Source organism: Orycteropus afer, unplaced genomic scaffold, assembly GCF_000298275.1.
Source record: "Orycteropus afer afer isolate SDZICR_OR568_19922 unplaced genomic scaffold, OryAfe1.0 scaffold00013, whole genome shotgun sequence".
Taxonomy (NCBI): domain Eukaryota; kingdom Metazoa; phylum Chordata; class Mammalia; order Tubulidentata; family Orycteropodidae; genus Orycteropus; species Orycteropus afer.
In genome coordinates this window covers 7,567,756-7,591,271 of record NW_006921600.1, presented here as the reverse complement: position 1 = coordinate 7,591,271, position 23,516 = coordinate 7,567,756, and the positions used below count along the sequence as shown (strand labels likewise).

At 40.3% G+C, this 23,516-nt stretch overlaps 1 protein-coding gene across 1 annotated transcript in view; it reads right to left on the bottom strand.

The window, feature by feature from the left end:
• The window catches only part of PTPN14 (protein tyrosine phosphatase non-receptor type 14), a 163,661-nt gene that overhangs the window by 20,225 nt on the left and 119,920 nt on the right, over positions 1-23,516 (bottom strand). Inside the window, exons 10-14 of the mRNA XM_007952600.2 lie at positions 20,807-20,864; positions 14,553-14,631; positions 11,076-12,544; positions 4,196-4,339; positions 2,464-2,682 (exon numbers count right to left, since the gene is read on the bottom strand). Of these exons, the coding sequence (XP_007950791.1) occupies positions 2,464-2,682; positions 4,196-4,339; positions 11,076-12,544; positions 14,553-14,631; positions 20,807-20,864 (1,969 nt within the window). The remainder of the gene's footprint in view (positions 1-2,463; positions 2,683-4,195; positions 4,340-11,075; positions 12,545-14,552; positions 14,632-20,806; positions 20,865-23,516) is intronic.

Here is a 23,516-nt window from a genome sequence, read left to right as displayed (position 1 = left end):
GTGGTCAATGACATGAGACAAAGTATATGTGAACTGCTGTATGGAAAGTGAATTTGCTCTGTAAATCTTCACCCAAACCACAATTAAAAAAAAAAAAATTAAAAAATTAAAAAAAAAAAAGTATTAGTTTAGCTTCCAAAACCAAAAAACCAAACCCACTGCCATCAAGTAGATTCCGACCTATAGCAACCCTGTAAGACAGAGAAGAACTGCCCCACAGGGTTTCCAAGGCAGTAAATCTTTGCCGAAGCAGACCGCTTCATCTTTCTCCTGCAGAGTGGCTGATGGATTGGAACTACCAACATTTTGGATAGCCGCTGAATACCTTAACCACTGTGCCACCAGAGTTCCTTTAGCTTAACTACTAAAAAAAAATGTCTGCCTTGAGCATTGTATTCTTTTAAGAACTATCTATGTGGGGTCAAATTGACAACAGAAACTCCCAAGATTAGTTAGAAAACTTAGGAAGCCATCAATTTATGTTAACGAGGGAGGATCAACTCAGAAAAGGAGGGTGAGAGTGGTTGTACAACTCTAAGAATGTAATTACTGCATGTAATTACCGAATTGTACATGTAGAAATGGTTGAATTGGTGGATGTTTTGCTTTGTATATTCTCAACAACAACAAAATAAGTAAAATTTTTAAAAAGTGTAAAAATAACCGACATCATCTTCAATAGTTGCTCTTTTATGTTTCTTTTGATTGCCCTGATGCTTTAAAAAAATGAGGTTATCCATGCTGTGCACAAAACTACTACACCAATCCACAGTATATGTTTCATACTCTCTATTGAAATTAGTTATAATTGATAGCTTAGTGCCTAAGGCATTTGACTGCTAATCAGAAAGCTGGTGGTTCAAACCCACCAGTCACTCCTCGGAAGGAAGATGGGGCAATCTACTTCCGTAGTGGTACCACCTCAGAAACCCAAGAAGGAGTCACTATGAGTGAGATTCAACTCCATGGCAGCAAGGTTGGGTTTTTTTGGTACCACATACGTCACCACATTTTATAGGCTCATTATCAATGATTTAGCTACAAATGGGAAGTTTAATAAAAAGGAAAATTATTCTAGACAAGGCCAGAAATATATTCTAAGGCCAATGATCACAATAGACTATTATTGTAAACCTTGTGTTATTTAAAAATAGCTTATGACAATTGCTTTAATATTAATATGTGAATACATTTCCCCATTTTAGAATTATCAGCCAATGTTGACATTCTAAACAAATATACTCTGTTACCAGAGATACTAAGATAACCTATTCAGGAAACATTTACCTATACATACACATACATCCACAACACTGAATTCTAACTAAGGTTGGAATAAGTCAATTTAAAAATCTATGAAATGCCAAGACATGAAAGTTTGAAGTATTGAAGTATTAACAAAAATGTAATGACATTAATTTACTAAGTAATGTAGCAATTTTTTTTTTCTTGTAAGATTCTATATGACTCTTTATGGCTTATATTTAAACTAGTATACTCCTCTAAATATTAGACAAAATTAGTACTACAGCTGTAAAACATATAACCTACACATTACATGTTTCTGTTGAACATTATAAAACATTATCTGTTCAACTTCTGTTAAACATTATAAAAATTCCAATGACAGCACCAAATTTTTATGCACAAACCATAGATAACATGCACTTTCTATGTTTGCCAATCAACGGCTCTGTCCCCTCAGGAGGTATTTTTGTAAGTGTGCCATGCTATTTTTTTTTTCACAGCAACATGTTTTTTAAAAAGTCAGCATAGCAGAGCTTCACAAAAATAGCTCAAAATTTGGTTAGCAAATAAATGTAGAAGATACATGTTTGTTATTTGTGTAAAATTTCTGTTATTTGTGTACCTATGGTTTCCAAAATCTCTACCATTGGCTAATTACAAATTGAAAAGGTGAGTCTTCTTGAGTCTTCTGTTTTTCCACTGCATTTAGAGAGAGTTGTAACTCCAAGTTGTCCCTGAGTGGCACAATGGTTAACAAATGGACTGCTAACCAAAGGTTGTAGGTTCAAGTCCACCTAGAGGTATACTGGAAGAGAGGCCAGGTAATCTACTTCTAAAAATTCAACCACTGTAAAATCTATGGCACATAGGTCTACTCTGATGCACATGGGGTTACCATGATTTGGAGTGGACTCGACCACAACTGGTTTGGTTTTTATAACCCACAGAAAGATGAAGAAGTTAATTTTCTCTAATGAACATGCTTCAGAAGTATCTGACCTGCGGTTTTCCTGAGGCTGCTAGACTTCCTTCTCTCTGCAGTCACAGACATGCCCTTCCAGTTGGCTAAGAAAAGCACAGGTGTTTAAAATCACTCCCTAAAGGCCCGAGGACAAGCCAAGAAGCACAGTTGCAGCCCATACATTTGTTCTTTCCACATTTTTACCTTTCACCCAGCAGTCCTGACAAACATTCCTAGCACACACCCCTTCTTACCTTGATATGGGAGGCATTAATGTACCCAGTGTTATTTTCTTTGGTTGGTATCAGCTCGACTCTATTCTCCTCATAGGGGACAACTTCTCGGATTCGGTTGCGCTCAGCATTTTCTGGCAGAGCTGCTGTGCTGAAAATGCCATTAGCCTTTTTCTTTGGGATTTGTTCATATTCTGTGAACACCATTCCCTCTTCCAGCTTCTTCTTCAGGGTTCTGAACTACAATAGGAAATCAACCTTCAGCTCTCTGAGTTATCTTATCCAAAACTTTCAAAAAACAACCAGGTATCTTTAAATATTTATAGTGATAGTGTTAAGAAGGGATTTCAATATATACAACTAATAATTGATTTTATTTCCCATGTTGTTGTTGTTGTTATGTGCCGTCGAGTCGGCCCCGACTCATAGCGACCCCTCCTTGGGTTTCCGAGGCAGTATCACTACGGAAGTAGGATTGCCCAACCTTCCTTCCGAGGAGTGGCTGGTGGGTTTGAACCGCCAGCCGTCTGGTTAGCAGGCAAGTGTCTTAGCCACTATGCTACCAGAGCTCCCTTACTGCTCATTTTTCCTGTCTGAGCACCATATTCTATCTCAAACAGAACAAATCTGAAACAACAGGCGAGAGTTAAAATTCAAAATAAATATTTTTGTTAACACCTCTGTTTAAAGCCCAAGTGATGAGGAGACTGTTAATCTCAGTTATCCAAGCACCCTTTTCCCCTTGTCATAGCTGTTAACTGAGATAAATTTTAAGATGATACCAATCCACAGTTCTATAGTTCTAAGGATTAATAACTTCTTCCCCTTTTTTGGGGGGCCAAACTATTAATTACAATAATTCAACGTTATTAATTGAATCAAGTGATCCCTTTAAAATACCTTCTGGCCCTAAAAACATTCTAATATTTGATATATACTGAGAAATGTAAAACCTTAATGCTATTAGCACTTTATTAAATTTACACATCCTGTTTCTTAACCTTCTGACACCAATTCTGGGAACTAAAAGAACATTTTTTTTTTTTAACTTCTAGAACACTACTACTGTATAACATCTCTTTGCCTTTCAAAATCAAAGTTCTCACAATGTGTTATCTTAACATTTACAAATTTGCCACATTTCACAGCCATAGAGGGAAGAGACAGCATATTAAAAGAACTCAATAAATGCTAGGGTAAAATAAGCACCTGCTAGACATAGTAATTTTTCACAAAAATCATGGAATTTGAGAGCTACAACAATCATTTAACTTCCTCATGTCACAAAAAAGGAAACAGGTCCAAAGAAATTGAGTGACTTGACCAAAGTCGTACAATTTGTTAGGGGCTGGACTGTTTAGGTAAGTAGCACTCGATTGCTAACTAAAAGGCTGGTGGTTCAAACTATCAGCAGCTCCACAGGAGAAAGATGTGGCAGTCAGTTTCCATAAAGATATACAGCGTTGGAAACTCTATGGGGGTAGTTCTAGTCTGCAAGTTTCTGGGTTTTTTTTTTTTTTCCAATCATCACTGCAGTAACTTGAGGAAGCAGGAAGACTTTGTCAAAGAACAAAGCATTAGGTACTGAAAAGGATCGATTTGATACAGCATATTTAGGCCAGATCTTCCTAATCTCAAACTGAAGAATTAATTTATTACATACATCTTAGAGCTGGCACGTTTGGGCAGGAAGAGAGCTTTGGAATCCTAAGATCACAGAGAGTGAATCACACATGACAAGACCAGCACTTACCCTCTCGTCTATGTGAACTCGGGTGGCATCCACTCGACTCTCCTCCCGCCCTGAGACCCGAGCAACTGAGAGCCCATTGAGTGCTGCCAACATCAGGGGCCTCTTCTGTGCCTCCAGGCCTGCCATCTTTTGCTTCTCTAGATTCTTGGGGCAAGAAAAGGCATATTCTCATTGTTTATAATACCAGTAGAATGCTGGAATGTGTTTTAATCTCCCCAAATCTGTAACTCTCTGCCCAAGGAACATAGACCATTGGCAGGGAAAATTCAAATTCCCATTATTCCCACTGTGCCTGCTGAAGCCAGTTTCTATAGGACTCTTCAGCTCTTATTAAATATAAGTAAGAGAAAAGCTCCCTACAAATATATTCTCCATAGCACTCAAAAAAAATTGGCATTAGCCAGACACCTTAGGAAAAGAAGGGCTGAAAGAAGACAGGCCAAAGAGAATCAGAATTTCACAAATAATCTAATCACAGAAACAGACTTTATACACAGACTGAATGATGTAACACTTGTTTAAAAAACAAAACAAAACAAAACTTGTGTGTTGTTGCCTGAGGTCTAGGCAGAGACATGCTATGGAAAACCTTCCCAGGTTTCCATCCTGGGGGGCTGACATTGACAATGGCAATGCTATATTTAACATTTGGCCCTTGGGTTAACTATCGGTATTGTCCTCATAATGACAGCTGATGTGGTTCCATAACCACCAAAGGGATTTCCCATCAGGCATTGATTGCCCTTTGTGCTTCATGTACCAGGCCCAAAGGAATGTACAACATGACTCACAATGACTATGGTACGACATCACTGAACCTGACTCAACTATGGAAGAATATGGGTTTGGGGGCTGAGCAGACCATTTAGGGAAAGATTTTATTATTTACCAGCCTAGTTTATAGGTTTTTTATTTCCATCCTCTTGATCCCTGCCTGTACAGGTAGTCCCTATTAGATTTACAACATCTTCAAGTTACAATGAACCACACTTACAACCAACCTTACTTACAACAACCATCCGCTTTTTTTGTGGGGCCGGGGGTGGTGGTACAGCTTATCATTACTAATATGTCATAGCACATAATTTGCTGATGTCATCATTCTCAGATGTTCACTTGCAAATGTTCAATTTTATGATTTACTCTTCAAAACACTGCCAAATTTATAAAGATACTGATCATAAAAGGAGGAGCTCTGGTGGTGCTGCAGTTAAAGGATTGGGCTACTAACCAAAAGGTCAGTGGTTCAAATCTACCAGCCACTCTGCAGGAGAAAGATGAGGCAGTCTGCTTCTGTAAAGATTTACAGCCTTGGAAAACCTATGGTAGAGTTCTACTCTGGGTCACTATGAGTTGGAATTGACTCGATGGCAGTGGGGTGAGTAGATAATAAAAGGCAGTGATTATAAAACTAAAAGAAAAGATGAGGTATTCAACTTATGTCAAAATCAACTTGTAATGATGTCTGTCATTAGAACATAACCCCAGTGTAAGTCCAGGACCATATGTACCTGTATTCTGAAATGGGATCAATCAGAGCACTGATGTGAAGGTCTACTGCTGTACTTCTCCAAATCCTCTGAACTGAGGTATGAAACATCTCTTCTTACTTGCTTCAGGCAAGCCAATGAGAGTGTTTCCTAAAAATAATTTTGTCTTATAAATAAGTTAAGGGAAAAACAAAGGGACTTCTTTGTAAAGCAGAGAAACAGATGAGTTTGGCAGAGTTTTAAGATTTTGGTCCAAACTGAAATGAAACTGATTTGCAGATTCATTTGGCTGCCATAGATGAAAGGGTCATCTAAGTCCTGGCTTCTTTTCAAGCTTTAGATCCTTTCCCCCCTATTCTGTCATTTATAAATTCACTGTGCAGGGAGGTATCTTATTGGAGCATAATGTTTGGTAGATTGCAGAGTTACTAAATCATTCTAATTGTGGGTAGAGGAGACAGCACTCCATCTCTGTTTGCACCTCATCATCTCAGGGCCACCTACAACCAGAATGGAGCCCTGCTCCTTGGGAGTGACTCTGCCAATAGGATGCTTCCTCCAGTGACAGAGCGGACTCATCAGACACAAAAGAATCAGGAACATCTCACAGGAGGACTAACAGTGAGAAAAGTACCGAAGGACTTAGAGCTAGAAAGGTTGATACTCTCAATTCCAGGTACCCTCTGGGGGAAAAGTGCATGTAAATATTTGCAGTTTTGCTTGTTTTCTTCTTAGTTTGTATTTGTGGGGGAGACTTTGAAGCCCTATCACCTCTTTTACTTGGGAATCTGATTCACCTCTCCCTCATAGCTTTGAGAAAGCACTAGTTCAGAAAAAAATGGCTTTGTAGTCCTGCCAACAGTCTTTCTTACTTTCTGCCCACCTGCACTATACAGTGTGCTAACTGGGCCTGAGATAAAATGTAACTAATGTGTCTTTCATGGGAAAAGATTACTACCATCCACTGAAAAATGAGAGAATAGTGGTGGTTCAGTGGTAGAATTGTCACCTTCTATGGGCAATCTACTTCCGTGGTGATACTGCCTCGGAAACTCAAGGAGGGGTCACTATGAGTTGGACCCAACTCAACGGCAGTGGGTTGGTTGGTTGGTATATAGGAGACCAGGATTTGATTCCTGATCAATGCAACTCATGTGCAGCCAGCACCCATCTGTCATTGGAAGTTTGCATGTTGCTATGATGCTAATAGATTTTAGAGGAACTTTCAGACTAAGACATACTGAGAATAAAGGCCTTGGTACTCAACTTCTAAAAATCAGCCAATGGAAACCCTATGGATCACAATGGTCCCATCCACAACCATTCCCATTCTGTTGTGTGCGGTCACAGTGAAAGCAGCTAACAAGAGTGAAAACTGAAACTCCAGTGATAAATGAAATCATTGCTCTTACCTCCTTCTCACTTAGCCTATCAGCTTTTAACACACACACACACACACACACACACACACGGCACACAAACCAAGGAAATGATTTGGCCTTTTCTCTTCCCTGCGTCTGGCTTCTGGTCTTTAAAACAGCATTAAGAGGCTGGAAGGGTAGTTCTGAGGGCAGCAGGTCTGAATCATCCAACAAACGGACTAGTGGCTCCTGCACTGTGTAGACGTGCCCACAGGACACACTCTTACCACACCCGCCCAGCTCCAGGCCCACTTGGGTGAAGTTTCTCATTGTTTCCTTACCAGAAGGGCTCTAGAAAAGCCAGGGAAGCCTTCTCCTCCCACTCTCTCCTAATAAGCCGGGAAAAAGCTGGCCAGAGTGAGGAAAGCAGTGAAGTGTCTGAGGTGTGGGGATGCTGCTTAAATCATGTCGAGTGAAGTTCCTCATAAAAACGTGGAAAGATGGAAATAATGTGATGTGTGTAATTAGTGTCACTCAACTGTATACATAAAAAAAAATTCAATTGGCAAATGTTTTATTTATATATATAATCCCATTGCCATCAAAGTGGTTCTCAAACTCATGGCAACCCATGACTTTGAGAGTAGAACTGCTCTATTGCTCTAGGGTTTTCTTGTCTATAATCTTTACAGAAACAGATTACAAAGCCTTTCTTCCATGGTATCTCTGGGTGGCTTCAAGCATGCCAACCTCTTAGTTAGTAGTCAAGCACTTACTGTTTTCACCATGTATGTGTATGTGTGCATAATATACATGATCAACTCAATGGCACATAACAACAGCAACATACATAAATATAATTTAAATTAAAAAAAAAAAAGTAACCAGTGAAGCACTCTAATGTGTTAATAAAAAACAGATGGGGCATCATTTTGAGCATCTGGGCCATCAGTAGAACCACCATCTTGCCCTGGCATCCTGGCTCCTTGAGGAAATATCTAGTCCAATTCCAAGGTCCAGATGCCATCAGAGGTAGTAACCCTTGAGCCATTGAGTGTGTAGGACTTGGAAAAAAATCAGCAGAGAAAATGAAGTAGGAATGGGATTCCTGAACACAGGTAAAATTTGTTATTCACTGTTATTCATATGGTTCCCTGAGTGGTGCAAATGGTTATGTGTTCAATGATTAGATGAAAGATTGGCAGTTTAAACCCACCCAGAGAGGGGAGGCCTGGTGATGTTTCTTAAAGGTCATAGCCTTTAAGAACTCATGGTGCAGTTAGTTCTACTCTGCACACATGGGGTGGAATAGCAGAGAGAGAGAGAGAGAGAGAAGTGAGTAATTCTTGCTCCTTTATGATAATGAAAGAAACTCTATGAAGGGGGCCAGTGCCGTAATTTTTGGCTACAGTCTCGTTATTTTACATGAGTAACAAAAGGATGTTATGAAAATTATACTCATTATTATACTGAGTTTTATCAATTAAAAGCTTGTGAGAATTTGGGGAAAAAATATCAATTGAAGAAAAAAACAGGAGAGAAGAGGATAAATAGGATGAAAGGGAAGTTATGGGACTATGTGGGCATCAACAGATAGTTAAGTGCTGGTCAGCAGGGGAAATATCTAAGTTTAGTACTTAAACTTACCGTCCTTGATGTGATGTTGCTTTTAAGAAGCTCAGGGCCAAAACTGCTGAAGAATCCCTTTCTACCAATGAATTACTTTTTCCAGGCTCACAAAGCTCTGCACCCCGCCTCCGTCGTCCCCCCCACCACCACCCCGCCTGTGGGAGCTGCCCCCACACTGCTTCTATCCTCCAGCCAAAACAGCTCCTTTGCCAGAAGCACAGGCACATCTTTCACAACTTCCCTTTAGGTTTGCAGAAAGTGGAAAAAGTTATGCCTGCACCATATTCTCAGCACTGCTTTATCCATGGCCACAACTGTGAGGTTGAGAACATTTTTATGGTTTTTCTAAACTTAAGGTTTAAGTTTAAGGAACTTGGCTTCTTTAAAACATTGACCATTGGCTGTTTTTCCCAGCTAGATTCTCACTGGCAGGTTAGGAAGACTCCACATGAAAGCAGGCTAATGAACACCATCAGAGTACATTTTAAGTCACAGTTGTTCTGGATTTCCTAAAGTAAGTCCCTGGCTTGGCTACTAAGCTAAAGGTTGATGGTTTGAACATACCTAGCAGTGACATGAAAGAAAGGTCTGGCAATCCGCTTCCATAAATATTACAGCCAAGAAAACCCTATGGAGCACAGTTTTGCTCTATAACACATGGGGTTTTGCCATGAGTCAGAATCAACCTGATGGCAATGGGTTTGGCATGTTGTTTATGATATATTATGGTACAGATGCGGTTAATGAAGAGTAGAAATCAATGTGGACTTAATTAGTTATAATAAAGCTTTTTTATTTTAAAGGTAAAGAAAACTTCCAGCATGAACAGCAATGGAGTTCTGATATTTTTTAAAGTAACAATTACAATCCAGCAATACTCTCATCAGTAAGAGATAAATTCCCCTTCCTGTACTATATGTGTGTTTATTACCTACACAGTGGCACTCTGATAACATAGCTGTCTCTCTAGATTGTATATACTCTAAAGTAGGATTATTTATGTCTAATATCAGGATGGATCCTCAAATGTTATAGGGGTGTGCATGTGTGTATGTACATGTGTGTATTCATGTCAATTTTTTGGTGGTAAAAATACATATAACAAAACACTTGCCAATTTGACAATTTTTACATGTACAATTCAGTGACATTGATTACATTCATCTTATCAAGCCACAATTACCACCATTTTTTCCCAAATTATTCTACCATGAGAGTGAATTTCTGATAAAAGTAGCTCAACGGGGAACTGAAATAGTGAATTTCCCAGCTATCTATCCTATTATTGTAATTTTCTTGGATTTGTGTTAAACATCTGTTGAAAAAGAAATCTGAAAGTAAAGCTGGACACACCATGGTCCAGACAATATTGGCAAGTGATAATGACATACAGATCTATACAAAAAAGCTGTTTTCCGTAGGGGTGCTGCTCTTTTTAATATCTGCTGTGGGTTGAACTGTGCCCCCAAAGAAATACATTGAAATCTTAACCCTTGGTATCTGTTTATGCGAGTCTCTTTGGAAAGAGGATCTTTGCACATGTAATCAACTTAAAATGAAGTATACTGGATGAGGACACCTCCATTGGGTTCCAGGCAGTAAATCTTTATAGAAGTAGACTGCAGAGTGGCTGGTGGATTTGAACTGCCAACCTTCTGGTTAGCAGTCAAATCCTTAGGCACTGTGCCACCAGAGTGCCTTATACTGAATTAGCATGGGCCCTAAATCCAGTGAGTAGTGTCCTTATAAGGAGCGGGAGATTTGGAGACACACAGACACATACACACACAGGAAAGAAGGTCATGTGAAAAAAGAAGCAGAGAGTAGAGTGATGCAACTATAGGCCAAGCAATGCCAAGGTTTGCTGGCAACCAGCAGGAGCTAGGAGAGAGGCCTGGAACAGATTCTCCCTCAAGGCCTCCTGAAGGAATCAACCCCGCTGACACTCTGAATTCAGATTTCTAGTCTCACGGAAAAAAAGAAAAAAGCCAAGAGATGGAGGAAGGTGAGCTTCTAGCAGCCCACACAATCAGTAGTTTGAGCCCTGAATAAACAGCTGATGTAAGCAATGACCTCAACACCACCAATCTGCTCCTTCTTATCTCAAAGCAGTTAGGATCAAGTATGCCTGATAGAAGCCATGAATGAATATGGAAGAATTATTTCAAGGGGCTAAAAACAAAGTTCTGTGAAATAGACTACTACCTGCTTTAATGCCAAATGATTTTTTAAATACATAGTATCTTCCTTGAATAAGCCTTGTCTTCTTCAGTGCCTAAAGTTATGTTTGTATTCTCACTATGAATTTAATCAAGGAAAAGAACCACAGGAAGCTTCAGGGGAGACTGGTGTATTTAACTGTCCTAGAAAAAAAATGTCTTGTTAGAGGAAGAAACTTACCCTGATCATCATCTCTCTCTCTATGATGCTGTCCTCCAAGGAGAACATTTCAGACACAGGTCTCTCCTTCACAGGCTCTTTTTTGACGCGCTCCTTCACACTTGTCAGGTCGGGTTCTGAGATGGAGGGACCAAGGGAGGCCCCATTGATGGCCAGTTGGTCTGCTCGGGAGACATTGATGGCTTTTGCTGGCCCGTGCCTCAGCACCCTGGTTCTGGCGATGGCATGAGAAAGGTTTACCTGGTCTTGCCTCAGTGCCCCATTGCTAACACTTTTCCTTGGTCCAGGGTACTCAGGCGGGGGTTTGTTGGGGATGCGGGCCAAGGCTGCTTGTAGCTGGGCACTGTACTCCATCTTCTCACGGAGCACAGGAATCTGCGGCACTGATTCTGGAGCCTCCTCTTCCTCCTCGCTCTCACTGCTGTGGATCAGCATCGTGGCATCGGAGAAAGTCTTCTTGTGGTGATACTGGGAAAGCTGATGCAGCTCGTGGCTCCCTGGTACCTCCTCCGGTGGCCCCTGCTCCCGGAGTGTGTTGCGGCGAGCCATGGGGATGTTGAGTGACTTTAGAGTCATTGCCTCCATCCCCCGCACCATGTTGTTCATCACTTCCAGGCTGTGGCGCTTGTTCACTGTGCCATGGTGCTTGGTGGCTGTGAGTGGTTCGCTGACCTCCTGCAGAGACTGATGCACCACAGGAGAGCTGTCCTCCTGGAAGGTCTTCACTGAGAGCTGTACTTTTCGTGTCACCAGGTCTGGGCTACTGCCACTGACATACTTGTGGCGGTGGCTGGCAAGGTCTGGGGTGCTGGTGGCGGGACGGGGCAGTGGATAGGGGGGCGGGGGCCTGAAGAGATAGTTTTTGAGCATATGGGCCGTGTTGTAGTTATGGCTGCCTTGAAGTTGCATGTTGGCCAACTCTGGCGTGCTCACCGTGTGCGAGATGGCACTTGCCCCTGGCTTGCTCGGCACCATGTGATTCTTTGGGCTTATGTGGTCAGATGGACTGACAAGTTTGTTACTATAGCCCCCCTGTGGCCCATAAGGGACAGTGTAGGGGTGTCTTTCTCGCATCTCAGGTTGGCTGTACACCAGATCCTCCGGCTGGTTGTAGGCATGGGTGTTAATGATGTTGAGGTTTCTCAGAGACTGGCTCTGGCTGTCCGTGTGCATGGTCCCCCTTTTCATCTGTCTCATGACTGTCTCATAATCAGGGGTTGGCCTATAAGACGGGACGATGATTGCACTGTGCCGGTGGCTAGGGATGTAATCAGCCCGCATGATGTCACTCCCAGGGATACTGAGGTTGGAGGATACAGGAGATGGCTGGATGAAACTTTGGGAACAGTTAAGGGAGTTTACACTGTGAACACTACACACACTGCCATTGGTGCCATTTAAATAATTTAAGTCCAGGCTGTTGTGAGAGTTGCAATACAAGGCTTCTTCATTCCCATGGAAAATGCTGTCTACAAGAAGTCAAACAAAGGCACATGAATCGCCAAGCCATCATACTTCCATTGAGTTCATCCTCACAATCACAGGGGTGACTTTTAATTTAAATAAGTCATTAAAAAAAGTGAAATCCTATGACATCCACCCACATATTGCACAGAAAAATGGCTAACTTCTTGGACAATATGACAACATACAAAAGAAACACTTCAAAACATAAGGAAAAGAGAAAAACGAACCTAAACAAAGAAAAGGATCCACTTTTGGAATAAGTATTGCCTGGGTATGTCCTTGATTTTGCCATAAGCTTTGAAATCAGGCAATAACAACAGCCCTCCCATTGGGAAAGCCTGCCCTCTTATACAGGGCTTAGTAGCAAGACTCAGTATTTATGTCAGATAGTCAAGAAATTCAACAGAGCAACAGATCTGAAAGTACTGGGTACCTGGAGTTCCTCTTCTGACTTCCTAACTGCAAAAGAAAAGGCCCTTTCTTCAACGAACTGTGGAATGTTCATAAAGACACAAGACAAATACAGCAGCCAGGATGTCAGCATAGCTAGTTCCTGATCAGCAACCAATGGAGTGCAAATTAAGAATCAGGAGTTCTTCTAGCCAATGCCTGAAACCATCCTCTACATTGGATTTCATCACTGAGATCAACTGAAGTAAAAATTAGCAATAGTTTAAGAGGTACCTAAAGAGACAAAAGTCAGACCCACTCTAGATGTCCCGCATTCCCTTAATCAACACACACACACACACACACACACACACGTGCATGCATGCACAAACACTTACAAAGGTAATCTCTTGCCAAAACACATTCCTATGGCCAAAGCTAGCAAAGCAGAAAAACAGTAGAGGTGACGGAAAACCCTCTGTTGTTTGAAGAGGACGAATGTGGACGTGAACTCAATGAGATGAGGCAGGCAAGGAAAGCGAGGAGAACTTGGAGACAAATGTGTTGCATTCATCCACCTGTGATGGGCTTTGGTGCCTTCTCATGGAAGAAGCAGGGTGCCTTTGTTAGCTTGCTTATGAGAAGCACTGTTTTATTGAATTAAAGCATCTTGATAGTCTTAGTTTTCACACTCACACTTTCACAGTGCTGAGAGATTAAAAATAGGCAACAGATGACAACCCAGAAACTACTGAATAAATTCATCACACTGTCAAGATCCAAAACACTGTCTTCTCTTTTCTTGAGATGCGGTCAGCATAACGATTAATGGTGCTGGCATGAGAGTCAACATACTTCTTTTCCTATCCAAGCTCCACCATTAATCTCTCTGTATCCCAATTCTAACTGCGAGATGGATGTAATAATAGTACCTATCCCGTAGGTTTATTCTGAGGAGTAAATGTGATAGTACATAGCACAAACTCAGAACTAGGCCTAGCACAATAATACTTTATAAATGCTGCTTGTTATCACCAGAATTGTTCCTATTATTGAAATAGGTTTTTTCACATATTCTGCATGTGAGTGTTCAGGGAGAAAAAGAGTTGTGAATAAAAGAATTCTCCTTTACCCTAAGGAAGCCACAAGTGTGTGCACTGAGACAGGCTGGTGGGAGAGACAGGAAGCAAGGGCTAAAATAAAGGGCTGGAATGATTTATTTTGATTACTCTGGATGCCTGTGTTCTCTGTCACCATGGAAAATAAAGTAAGTGCTACCAGCTTCAGATATTGGCACTGAGGGTGAATGCACTGAGCTGGCTTTGTCGTCACTGTATGTTTTCTGTGAGCCCACTTATGAAAGGGAGGAGGAGCAGAGCCTGCTCACTGCCTTGTTCCCAACTTCCTTAGCAGCAACCCAGGGACACTGTACTCTCCAGGTTAACTGATATTCTATGCCTTTACAAAAACTGAAGTTGCTGGCTACTGTCATTCAGACAATAACAAAGTTATAATGAAAGCACCATTGTCATAGCCTTTAAAAAAAAAAAAAAAAGCCTTCACCACTTACCGGCACTAAACTTTTTGTCACGAGAAGGGAAAGGGGAAAGGCAGAGTTACCTTGTGACGTGTGGGTTTCCAAGTAGTGCTCACCACACTGGAGATGCATGGGTGGCAAGATGTACGGCTGCTGCCGGGGCTGAAACAGAAATCACAGCAATGTAGGGAAGGCCCGGGACACACAGAGAACCAGTGCAAGCACAGGATGGTCCCGTGCATCCACATCAATAGGGAAGCACCCCACTGTGCAGCTATCAATTCTCTGACCTCTCTTCTGTTCATCCTTGTTTCCATCTCATCACCATGTTTAAGACAGGAGAATTAAGGTGAGAGAAACAAAGAAGTTGGTTCAAAGTTAGAAAGAGACTACAATCAATAGGCTGAATGTAGCTAACGTGAAACCTGTGAGAGCTGGAATTCAATGGGGCTACCTTGTTTTTTCATGTCTTGCAAGTTTTCCGCTTACTACAGGGTACAGTCTTAGCTCTTTTCCATCAGTCTCTATTAGTGAGGGAGCTCTGGTGGCGCAATTCCTAAGGCATTTGACTGCTAACCAGAAGGCTAGTGGTTCAAATCCACCAGCCACTCCAGGGAAGGAAGATTGAGCAATCTACTTCCATAGAGATATCACCTTGGAATCCCAAGGAGAGGTCACTATGAGTCGAATCGACTTGAGGGCAGTGGGTTTGGTTGTTTGTTTGTTTCTATTGGTGAAAAATAGTTTAATTTTCCTTCTCTGGCAGGTTTCTATCTTACAGTGATTCTAGGTTTCACAGGTCTTAAAAGTATCTCTTTTCTAAGACACCTGCAAAACCCTTTCTGCATTCTTTAAAGGAAAACTCAGAAAAGGTACATCATTATGTCTTACCTAAGAAGTAATAAGAGAATAAAGGGGAAAACTGTCTCATCCTATTCCAATTTGGCTCCCATCAGCTCATCTATATCGATGGAGATGAACTGTTAGTTCGTAGCTTACACGAATCTCAAATAAGGACAGGGCTAGTGTTAAGCCTATTTAGAAACTTACATAAACATCTAGAACGTAACCCACAACAATGGGTGTATAGTTCTCAAGTCAACTTATGCTATAGAAGAGAGGATGACTAACTTCTAGAGGGAAAAAAGCAACAACAACTCTTAGATGGACTAAATATCTGATATGCCAAAAGAAAAAATGTGTAGGCTTATGATTATTTTCCAATGTAATCTACGGCAAGTCATTTAACCTGTGTCTTGTTTCCTGTCACTCAAATGAAGTTTCCTTCCTGTGTTCCTTTTAAAGCATCATCCATTTAATTTATATATTAAGGTTACAGGTAAAGAGTTTGTTAAAGAAAGAGTTCTGTTGCTAAAGAAAAAAGAAATCTCTTTAAGTTATAAGCCAACAAACAAGATGATCTCTCACATTTATATTTGACTGTTTTTAAGTTAGCCTTGTTGTTGTTGTTATGTGCCATCGAGTTGGACCCAACTCATAGCGACCCCTCCTTGGGTTTCCGAGGCAGTATCACTACGGAAGTAGATTGCCCCATCTTCCTTCCGAGGAGTCGCTGGTGGGTTTGAACCGCCAGCCTTCTGGTTAGCAGCCAAGTGCCTTAGCCACTATGCTACCAGAGCCTTAAAAAAAAAAAAAAAACAACTCACTGCCATTGAGTCGATTTTAACTCACAGTGACCCCTCTTAGGGTTTCTGAGCCACTCCTTGGAAGGAAAGTTGGGCAATCTACTTCTGTAGTGATACTGCCTCGGAAACCTACGGAGGGGTCACTGAGTCGGATCTGACTCGACGGCACATAATAACAACAACATCTCTATAGAAGTAGATTGCTCAGTCTTTCTTCTGAGGAGTGGCTAGTAGGTTTGAACTGCCAACCTTCTGGTTAGCTCAGGCACTACGCCACCAGAGCTCCTTTAGAGATATTATTTTAAACGTTTTTGTTTTTGTGTATTAGGAGATAAGGAAAAAAAAATTCACTGCCATCAAGTTGATTGAACTCATAGCGACCCCTCCTTGGGTTTCCAAGGCAGTATCTCTATGAAAGTAGGTTGACCAATCTTCCTTCTGAGGAGCGTCTAGTGGGTTTGAACTGCCAGCCTTCTGGTTAGCAGTCAAATGCCTTAGGAACTGCACCACCAAAGCTCCCAGCCAAGAAACCCAAAGCCAACAGGAGTCACACTTTCTTAGCATCCCTCAACAGAAGATGTACGATTGCCAGAGCATGTAACTGGGTAAATAAGCCACTACCATTGTCTCTGGAGCCCTGGTGGCACAATGGTTAAGTACTTGGCTACTAACCAGAAAGTCAGTAGTTTGACCCTCCCAGCCGCTCTGTGGGAGGAAAGATCTAGCAATCTGTTCCCACAGAGATTACAGCCTAAGAAACTCTGTAGGGCAGTTCTATTCTGTCATGTTGTTGTTGCAGACCCAACTCATAGTGACCTCTCCTTGGGTTTCCGAGGCAGTGTCACTATAGAAGTAGATTGCCCAACCTTACTTCTGAGGAGTGGCTGGTGGGTTTGAAACACCAGCCTTCTGGTTAGCAGTCAAGTGCCTTAGACACTACGCTACCAGAGCTCCCATTCTGTCATAGAGGGTAACTAAGAGTCAGAATTGACTCAATTGCACACAACAACAACAACCATTTCTTTTGCTACAAACAAAATGTCTGAGCATCAAAAGGGCAAATAAAGAAAGTAATGGACACAAGGGATCCAGAATTTAAAAGGAATCAAGGGAGAAGAAATAAGGAATATAAATTCAGGAAACCAAAGAAAAGGTGTTACATCAGTTCTACTAAATATGCTCAAATACCCCTTTGGCTGTTTTTTTTTTTTTTTTAATTAGGATTTGGGTGAAGATTTACAGAGTAAATTCACTTTTTCATACAGCAGTTCACATATACTTTGTCTCATGTCATTGACCAAAATCTACAATGCAGCAGCTCCCCTCCCACCTCCTCCCCACAGTTACCTCCTCCCAGTGTCCATCCCTTCATACTCCTCTGCACCCTGAGCTATCTTCCTGTGCATAAGCAGCCCTTCCCTCTCCCATGATTGTTCTCTCCAGGGCGTGTGTCCACCCGAGACAAATGTTTAACTCACATGCCTGTACTTTGTTTGGCTGGAAACCACAGTTGTGGGTTCAATTCCAGACCTGAAGGGCAACTAGGGGCCATAGTCTCAGTGGTTACACCAGGCTCTATTGGACCAGCAAACCTGGTCCCCACCTTCTTTTTTATTTTTTGCTTTGGCTGGTTTTTGAGCTGTAATTTAAAAACACTTACTTCCCCCTTCTTGGAAAAATTAACTCAACTTTTCCATGGAGGGACAGCACATTTGAGGCAGTATTTTTAGATAGTGGGGAGGGACAGGTGCAAGGGAACAGAAACACATAGCAAGGCAAACCTGCCTTATCACGTCCTCTTGCTCTAATTTAAAAAAAAAGAAAGAAAAAAAAATCCAGTGACTGATTGTATATGCAATGGTGTAAGTATACAGGCAAAGAACAATAGTAGTCAATGCTCCAAATACTGCTTTAGAATCACGTATTCCACTTCCTTTCAGAATTGCTAATACAGAAACAAATTAGACAGCATAATATAAGCAGCAGAATGGCAAGAGAAAAAAAAAAAAAAAGCAATTGGCAGTCCTGGTTGTCATTAAGGAAGTATGTTATCTATTCTTGCTCTCCTTCTTCCCAAGAACTCATGGAAAAATGGTTTCAAAGGCCAGGAAAGAGGAAGAAGCCATGAATCTGGCTTCCTGTAGATTGTCTTCATCCAAATAAAATAGGAAAACTTCTCTCTAGATAATTATGACAAGAGATCAGATCACAAGATCAGCTTAAACCACTTTGCCTCTCCAGGTGTTTCATGAAAGATAAATGAAAATTTATTTCACAAATTAAGTATTTTGACTTTAAGGAAGAAAGAAAGAAAAAAAAAAAAAAAAAAACATGAGAAGAATGAAGAAACCAGTATCATGAACAAATCTATTCATACTCCAGGGGAAAAGCCACAAGTGACTTTGTAGATCTCCAAGGCAAAGGACTGCATGTGAGATATTGAGTATAATACTGAGAATATAAAAATCTTCATGTTGCTACTCAAGAATCATTATGTGATGATATAATGGCTCAACTCTAAAATTATATGAGATCATGTCCATGCATTTTCCAGAAAACATTACCTCAAAACTTTCCCTTTAAAAGACAAGATAAAGATGTACTGTACACAGAAGCTCTAGCAGTGTAGTAGTTAAGGCATCTGGCTGCTAACCAAAAGGCAAATGGTGGTTCGAACCCAACAGGTGCTCCACAGAAGATGGAACAGTCTGCTTCCATAAAGATTTATAGCCTAGGAAACCCTATGGGGATCACTGAGTCAGAATCAACTCAATGGCAGTGAGTAATTGTTTTGAAGGAAAATGATTATGAAGGAAAATGCAATGTTATTCTGTGAATCTGAAGGAACTTTACATCTAGGAAAATAAAAAGGTAACACATTAATTCTTATTTTCTTTTTTAAAAAATCATAATGTAGGGTCTCTCTTTATCGAAAGCAAAGAAGAATGAAGAAAACTAAAGATACATGGAAATAATTAGTCCAAGGGACTGGTACACCATGAGATCCTCAGCCTATACAACCATGAGACCAGAAAAACTAAATGGTGCCTGGCTACCACTGTCAACCACTTAAAGGGAGATCTTTGTAGGAGATCCTGGATAGAGAGGGAGAACAATGTGCAACAAAACTGAAAATCATTAAGAAAAAAAAAGATCAGGTTTGCTGTGTGATAGAGCCTGGTGGAACCGCTGAGACTATGGCCTATAGCTGCACTTCAGGGCTGAAACTGAACCCACTCCTGTAGCTTCCAGCCAAACAAAAGACAGTCATATGAGGTGAACATTTACATTAGGTAGATACACTCCTTGGAGAGATTGATCATGGGAGAATATAAGGGCTGTCTATGTACAGGGAGACAGCTTAGGGGGCAGGAGTGCATGAGAGGGAAGGACACAGGGAAGAGGTAAGTATGAGGGGGAGGTGGGAAGGGAGCTGTTGCATTGTGGGAAATTGTAGTCAATGTCATGAGACAATGTATGTGAGCTGCTGTATGGAAAATTAATTTGCGCTGTAAACTTTCACCCAAATCACAATAAAAATTTAAAAAAAAATCATAATGTCAAGAAAAAGAATTTTGAAACAGGCAGAAAATGTTAAAGGAAATTAACTCTCCAATATCTTTTTTTACATTATCCTTGAGTGCTCCTAAAAAAAAAAAAATACAGCCTAAAGTAAACATATGTACTAAAATCAGATCTGTAGTTCCGCATGATGAAGTACCAAACCAAAAACAAACGCACTGCCATGGAGTCAGAGCTGACTCATAGTGACCCCTCTTTGGGTTTCCGAGGCAGTATTACTACACAAGTAGATTGCCCAATCTCCCTTCTCAGGAGTGGCTGGTGGGTTTGAACTGCCAGCCTTCTGGTTGCAGTCAAATGCCTTAGACACTACACTACCAGAGCTCCCACATGATGAAGTGAGCAGTGAGCAAAAACAATAACAAAACAAGGTTAAGAAGAACCATGGATCAATTCAAATTTTGCTGGCTAATTTAAACCTTAAGATTAGAAATGTGCAATTAATCTTCCTCACTGAATAGTCTACCTGAGACTACCAACCTGACTCAGTTCTTTGTTTGTTAAAAAGCATTTTCTCACTAGTTTGTTTATCTCCATTTATGGCAATGAATAGTCTCTGTGTGGTACAAATGGTTAATACACCCAGCTGCTAACTGAAAGGTTAGAGGTTTGAGTCCCCCCAAAGGTGCCTCAGAAGAAAGGCCTGGAGATCCACTTCAGAAAAATCAACCACTGAAAACCCTAGGAGCACAATTCTATTCTGACACACATTGGGTTGCCAGGAGTTGGAATGGACTCAACAGTAACTGGACTGGTTATGACAATGAAAACAAAAGAACTGGAAGGGATATCAATGTGCAACAACCAGAAACAACTATAAACCAAGAGTTGAGCAAACAATAGGCTGAATGCTGAGGGAATACAGTCTTGTCAGATGGAATAAGACAGACCAGCCTTATTCATAGATAAACATTGAGCTACACTTAAAGAAGTGAGGTACATGGACTGGTACAAGGGTACAGTACGGATACACATCACACTTGCTGTACAGACTAGCTTTCTGTGTTCTCACAGGATGTCATCACCTCTCCCCTCAAATTAGTAACAAAAGAACACTGTATGCATTTCCAATGGTCATCTTTCTAGATTACTGAAGATTATATACATACCAGAGAGGACCGGCTCCAGGTGGGTTGGCGTCTGATGGGGGGTGGAGAATTTGATTGTCTACATGAAAAGATGAAAAAATGAAAATGGTCAATATTATCTTCCAAGTATAAGGTCAGATTGATGGGGGAGGAGAATAGAGGAAAAAAGATAAAATGTATAAGACTCAAACCAAAAGCACCAAAATATAAAGACTGTTTATTTCTGCATAGTGAAACTAAGAGCAATTTTAATCTCCTTTATTATTTATTTTCAAGATTTCTGAAACATACTTACTTTTATAATAAAGTTTACAAAGTAGCAGTAAAAGAACAAAGCTTATTTCTAAAGAAAGATAAGAAGAAAATAAGAAAGACTGAACACTGTCACCATAATCAATAAAATCTTTACTAAGCTAATACATAGATTTATCTGACCAGACACTTTCCAGTCAAAGAACCAACAGAGATGTTTTTTTTTTTTTTCAAAATGTAGCAATTTGGAAACCAGACTTACAGGATACACTGAGACTAGAGAAACCCCCAAATTTATTGCCTGGGAACTTTTAAGCCTTAAGCAGAAACTATATAACAGGAAGTCATCTTTAAACTAAACAACACTGGGCAATCCTACTTCCGTAGTGATAACTGCCTCGGAAACCCAAGGAGGGGTCGCTATGAGTCGGGGCCGACTCGACGGCACATAACAACAACAACAATAGAACTTGAGAACTGTGCTCTTCTAAAGAATTATCTACATGAGATTAAATAGACAATGGTAATTCTAAAACACAGATGAGAACCTACGGGGCAGAGAGTATGAATTAAAAGTGGTGAAACAATATGGGCAGAGATAGAGAGAATGCTGACATGATGTGAAATACGTAACCACTGTCCATGAACTGTTCATGTAAACACTGTTGAATAGCTGTATGTTTTACTGTGTATATTTTCACTGAAAAATAAAAAAAAAAAATAGTGATAAAACTTGTTTAAAAAATGTAGAGATAAAAATGAGCAGGCACTAGACACCTTCAATTTAATTTCTAAATTCTTGAGAAATTAAATTGAAGGTGTCTAAGAGCAATGGGTCCCCAAGTATAATAATAACGTTGTCCCCAGTCCTCAGTGAAATCATAAAAAACAGCAGACATGTAGAGTTTTCCATGCAAAATTTCTTCAGTTTAAAGGATTTCTCTTACTCTGAAATATCATCCTTTCTACATTGTGGGTGATAAAATATATTTTCTGAAATAATGGAGATAGAATATATTAATGTTGGATTTTTAAAATGCCTAGTCAAGTACAATATTATCAGACCTGTGTTCAACATCTCCCAATACACACATTTTTTCTTTCCAAGTCAAGAAATATGGGAACCACTCCTCAAAGCTGTATCTGCAGAAGATAAGCAATAGGTTTGCAGGAGCAGAAAAATAAATGCAGTTTTTTTAGAGGTCAGAGAGAACTCATGCATGGAAAAGGATGCTGTTAAGATTATGCTAGTTTTGTTTAACACCAGAGGAATATCCCAGGCCTTAATGTAGCCTGCTTATACACTTAACACTAATGCCAAAGATGAAGAAATTGAAGATTTTTTTTTAACAACCTCTGAAGTCTAAAACTGATCAAACAAGCGATCAAGATGCATTGATAATTACTGATGATTGGAACGTGAAAGTTGTAAACAAAAAAACATCAGGAGTTGGAAAATACGGCCTTGGTGATAGAAACAATGCAAGAGGTAATGTGACAGAATTTTGCAAGACTGAAACACTTTTTTTGCAACAACATAAACAGTGACTATACATGTAGATTTTGCATGATGAAATAGACAGGAATCAAACTGACTACATCTGTGGAAAGAGATGATGGATAAGCTCAATATCATCAGTTAGAACAAGGCCCAGGGCTGATTGTGGCTCATATACAAGTTCAATTTGAAGCTGAAGAAAATTAAAACAAGATCACAAGAGCCAAAGTACAATCTTAAGTATATTCTACCTGAATTTAGAGCCATCTGAAAAACAGATATGACAAACTGAATACCAATGATCTAAGACCAGACATCAAGGGTATCATACATGAAGAAAGCAAAAGGTCATTAAAAAAAAAGAAAGAAAAAAAGTTCAAAATAGTGAAGAGAGTCTAAAACTTCCTCTTGAATGCAGAATAGCTGAAGTGAAAGGATGAAGTAAAAGAGCTGAACAGAAGATTTCAAAGGGCAGCTGGAGAAGACAAAGTATTATAATGAAATGTGCAAAGATCTGGAGTTAGAAAACCAAAAGAGAAGAACACACTTTGCATTTCTCAAGGTCAAAGAACTAAAGGAAAAATTCAAACTGGAATATTGAAGTAAAATATTGAGCAACGTAGAAAGCATCAAGAGAAGATGGAAGGGACACACAATCACCACACATAAAGAACTGGTTGACGTTCAACCATTTCAGGAGGTAGCCTATGATCAAGGACTAGTGGGACTGAGGGAAAAAGTCAAGTGCACTGAAGGCAGTGGTGAAAAACAAGGCTCCAGGAATTGACAGAATATCAACTGAAATATTTCAACAAATAGATGTAATGCTGAAAGTGATCACTCATCTATGTCAAGAAATTTGGAAGAAAGCTACTGGCCATCCAACTGAAGAGATCCATATTTGTGTCCATTCCAAAGAAAGGTGATCCAACAGAATGCAGAAATTATCATCAAACAGTATCATTAATATCACACACAAGT